This window comes from Solanum stenotomum, chromosome 2 (assembly GCF_019186545.1).
Source record: "Solanum stenotomum isolate F172 chromosome 2, ASM1918654v1, whole genome shotgun sequence".
NCBI lineage: Eukaryota > Viridiplantae > Streptophyta > Magnoliopsida > Solanales > Solanaceae > Solanum > Solanum stenotomum.
In genome coordinates this window covers 62,979,484-62,983,553 of record NC_064283.1, presented here as the reverse complement: position 1 = coordinate 62,983,553, position 4,070 = coordinate 62,979,484, and the positions used below count along the sequence as shown (strand labels likewise).

Below are 4,070 nucleotides of genomic sequence, written 5' to 3'. Positions count from 1 at the left end.
GTTTGTGGTGGGAGGGGGGGGGGGGGGGGGGGGGGGGGGGAGGGTAATAAGACCCCTGTGAAGTATGAATGTGTAGTTGGAAATCCGACAATAGGTTGGAGGGGTTTTTGACCATTTTCTCTTTATTATATAAAAAACTCCAAATATATACGCTTGTTACCTAATTATAATTACTTTCTATACCCAAATGGCATTAGCCCTAATGAGTAATTGCTTAAGCTTGCCCCTCACATTAAGGCTCATTATCTCATTTGCACCACCAACTAACTCTTTCCCTATAAATATTGCTGGTGTTGGTTGACACCCAAGTTTCATCAACGCCTTTTCCATTTGCTTTCCATTTGGATGAGTATCGAGCTCGTAAATTGTAGGGTTTGCTCCAAAACTACGGATAAGAGTTTCGATGCTGTGAGAAATGCAACAACTACTCTTAGTGAATATCACCACTGCGCTTGATGTTCCCAACTTCATCACCATATCCATATTTACACAACTTCAAGAAATTAAATTATGAGTAGTTTTGCCAAATGCCAAGATTTATATATAGCTTTTAGTGGAGAGGAAATTAAAGAAGTTGTGAAGGATACAAGAAATGATATATGAAGGTTTGTGATCAAGTGAATTTGAGGCTAGATTTGTTGTTGAGAAAATTGAACCTATCTTGAAGCTATATATAGAGGCATTATTATGTGTTAGCTAAAAGAAAAAGTGAAAATTGTTGGATGGATATATGTAGATTGTTCTTGATCAATTGTATGAAAAGGTGTTAGTGAAAAATTACAACCTATCTCGCTCTCTTTAAGAAGATTCAAGCCCACTGCAGCAAATGTTTTCACCGGTCCAGCAGTTGTCCTTCTTGACTTGTCCCCTCCAGGATACAACAACCTAATCACAATATATAACTCAACAACTCTGGACAAAGCTCCACAGAAAGAACACCTCCCTTCAACTAATAAGAACTCTCTTTTTTTTTAACAAATTTTATGCACTCTATATTTTCTTATATGTAAAACAAATTAAGACCACCACTATTCATAGTAGAAGAAGTCTTCCTAGGAATAAATAGTAAGATAACGGGGTACTAAATAGTGAAGATAATAGCCTTAGGAGTTACATATGTTACAAGGTATAATGGAGGAATAAAGAATGAAAATAAAGGTACACTTAAGCCACCAACGGCTTGGGAGTTGCTGCATGCACCAAGAAAATTGTAACATATACACCTCCATTTGGAGTAATGCAGCAATAATTATTTTCAACGGCAACAAACAACTGCCAAGTCATCCATCATCATGTAACATATATGAGAAGTGCACCAACGGCCATAAACCAACATCTATGTGGCCATGCAAAAAGTGTGAATTCTTAAATTATTAAATTGCCACACTAACAATTCCCCACTCATTTTAATATTAGATAAGAGAGTCCATCAGTTGATGGAAGACTACTATGCATAATGAAGGTATGCTCTGCATTGAACCTCCACTTAGTGAAACAATAACTTTTACTCCAGAGAGTGGTCTCAAACTTGAACTATGACTGCTTAGGGGAAATAACATATCATTGTCCACACATAATAATTAAGGTGTTAACATAAGCTTTAAAAGTCAACACGTTATGGCCATGTGTTATTCCGGTTTCATGAGTGCTTTTGAGAATAAGCCTAATTCTAATAAGAAGCGACCTACTTCCACACTCACATAGGTGAAATTTGTCGAGAGTGCTCCTGTAAGCTTAACACTCCAGTACCCATACGGGCTACATATATTCATTAAGGGTTTTATCAACTCAACCTTCACAAACTACAGGAAACAATGCACTCACAACATAGGGAGGGAATAAAAAAAGTAGTGCATTTTTCACAACAAGTCATCATATGATTAGTTTTTCCCTTTGAACCTGGTTATAGGATCTCTAGTCCCCAGGTTAGGTTTCCTCATATATGACTCAAGGATTTATAGGCTTCAATCCCATCCCCCTCGATGTGCTCCAGACTTTTTCTCTTGTTAAGGCCTTAGTAAGAGGATCTGCAAGATTATCACAAGATTTGATATAATTAACATTAATGGTACCATTTGTCAAATATGATCTTACATTAATGTGTTTCCTCCTTATAGGTCTGAATTTACCATTGTAATAACGGCTTTGAACTCTACCAATCGCAGTAGTGCTATTACAAGAATTAAAATAAGAGGAATTGGTTTTTCAAAATAAGGAATTTGAAACAATAAATCTATTAACCAATTCGCTTCCTCACTAGTTGAAGCTAAAACAATTAATTCAGCCTCCAGGCTCCATGGTAGAGTTAGCAATTATAGTTTGCTTTTTTGATCTCCAACAAATAGCACCACCACCACCTAAAGTAAAGACATAACCAGTGGTAGAACAGGAATCACCTGATAATGTGTTCCAATCTGCATCACAAAAGCTTTCAAGTACAGTAGGATATTTTTTATAGAACAAACCACAATTTTTTGTTCCAATTAAATATCTCATAACTCTTGTTATAGCATGTCAATGTTCATTACCTGGCTTGTTTGTAAACCTGCCAAGTACTCCTACAACATATGCAATATCAAGCCTAGTGCAATCAGTGACATATCTCAAACTTCTGATTATGCTAGCATATTCCCTTTGATTTATTACATCATTTTAAATTTCAACAGAAATCAAAAGGAGTAGCAATGTCTTCAGCATACCCTTCGATTGTGAACTTGATCTATTACGTTGTTATTTTTAACTAAATTTATAAAATCTTGACTTTTTTTTTTTGCTTTGGAATTGGAAGGATTTAATTTATTTAATAGTAGGTTCATCCATACAAAAAGGAACTATCTAATCGATATAGTTCCACTCGCATCTCCTTTAAGAGCTTCTAAAGTAAAGGAAGGAGATGCTTCAAAAACAAACAACTTGTTCATATGCATATGTGGATCCATAGTCTTCCTTCCATATTCCGCTAATATGTCTGCTGCTGAGTTAGCCTCCCTCATTATATGCTTCATTGTTGATCCTCCCATCAGTAGGAGCATTGACCTGTAATCCGAATAAATATGTGAATGTATTGGTTTAGAACTTTCTAAGGTGTTAAGTAATACCTGAGAGTCGGTCTCCACGAGCACATGGTTAATGTGCTAAATTCAAACCATGGAGCAAAGCTAGTAGTTTCGCATGATGGGCATTAACGACTTTTACTTTGCAAGAAAATCCTACAATCCAACTGCCTAGATGGTCCCTTATAACTCCACCGGTTCCACCCATTTTCGAGTTTTGATCAAAGGAACCGTTAATATTTAGTTTAAGCATTCCTTCAGGCGGTCGATGCCAAGCTACAAGGGTCATAAATCGAGGTAGTTTCTTTGGTTGGGAGTGAACTAAATGGTAGTACTCTATTGCCTGGAACGAGATATTTTGTAGAGTACTGGGCAGTTTACTAATGTTTTGATTTTTAAAGAGCTTATTGTTTCTATTCTTCCAGATATTCCAAAGAATTATCGGGACTAGGCAAGCCGTGGGCACTATTTGCGAGTTTCCTAGCGAAGTGTACTGCCTTGATGAGCATAATTTTTGAATTTCTTTGTGAAAGTTTGGTTACATTTTCCTCTTCATTTGTGCAAGAGTAGCAAGTTTTATATCTTATTATGTTCTTATTATACAAAGCTAAAGCTATAGGGAGCTTTTCTAAAGTAAACAACCAAAGAAATTTTTTTACTTTGTTTATAGCTAAGGTTTTCCATACCCAGTTGTGGTTGATGTTCTTATTGATACTAGGATTACAAGTTACATATAAATAGCTATCGTAAACCCCTTGGGTACTAAAGTCTCCATCGTTGCTTGTATTCCAATAGTAATTATCACTTTTTCAGGGAGAGGTTTGGATGTAGGTAGTTTGGATTGCCTCACATTATTCTAGGAATCTCGAAGTGTCACGCCCCGAGCCTACACCCTGGACATGGCCGGCACTCGAAGACCATTGCTGGCCCCCAAGCGAACCCTTGGCCTGACTTTCTTAACTCAGCGGAAACCTAACTGAACAGAATAACTCAATACAATGAAAGGTCATAAAACAA

At 36.7% G+C, this 4,070-nt stretch overlaps 1 protein-coding gene across 1 annotated transcript; it reads right to left on the bottom strand.

The window, feature by feature from the left end:
* Positions 1-134: 134 nt before the first annotated feature.
* Positions 135-616, bottom strand: LOC125854689 (monothiol glutaredoxin-S1-like). The gene has a single exon (XM_049534279.1). It carries the CDS (start codon positions 481-483, stop codon positions 178-180), a length of 306 nt encoding a protein of 101 aa, XP_049390236.1. The 5' UTR covers positions 484-616; the 3' UTR covers positions 135-177.
* Positions 617-4,070: the final 3,454 nt, after the last annotated feature.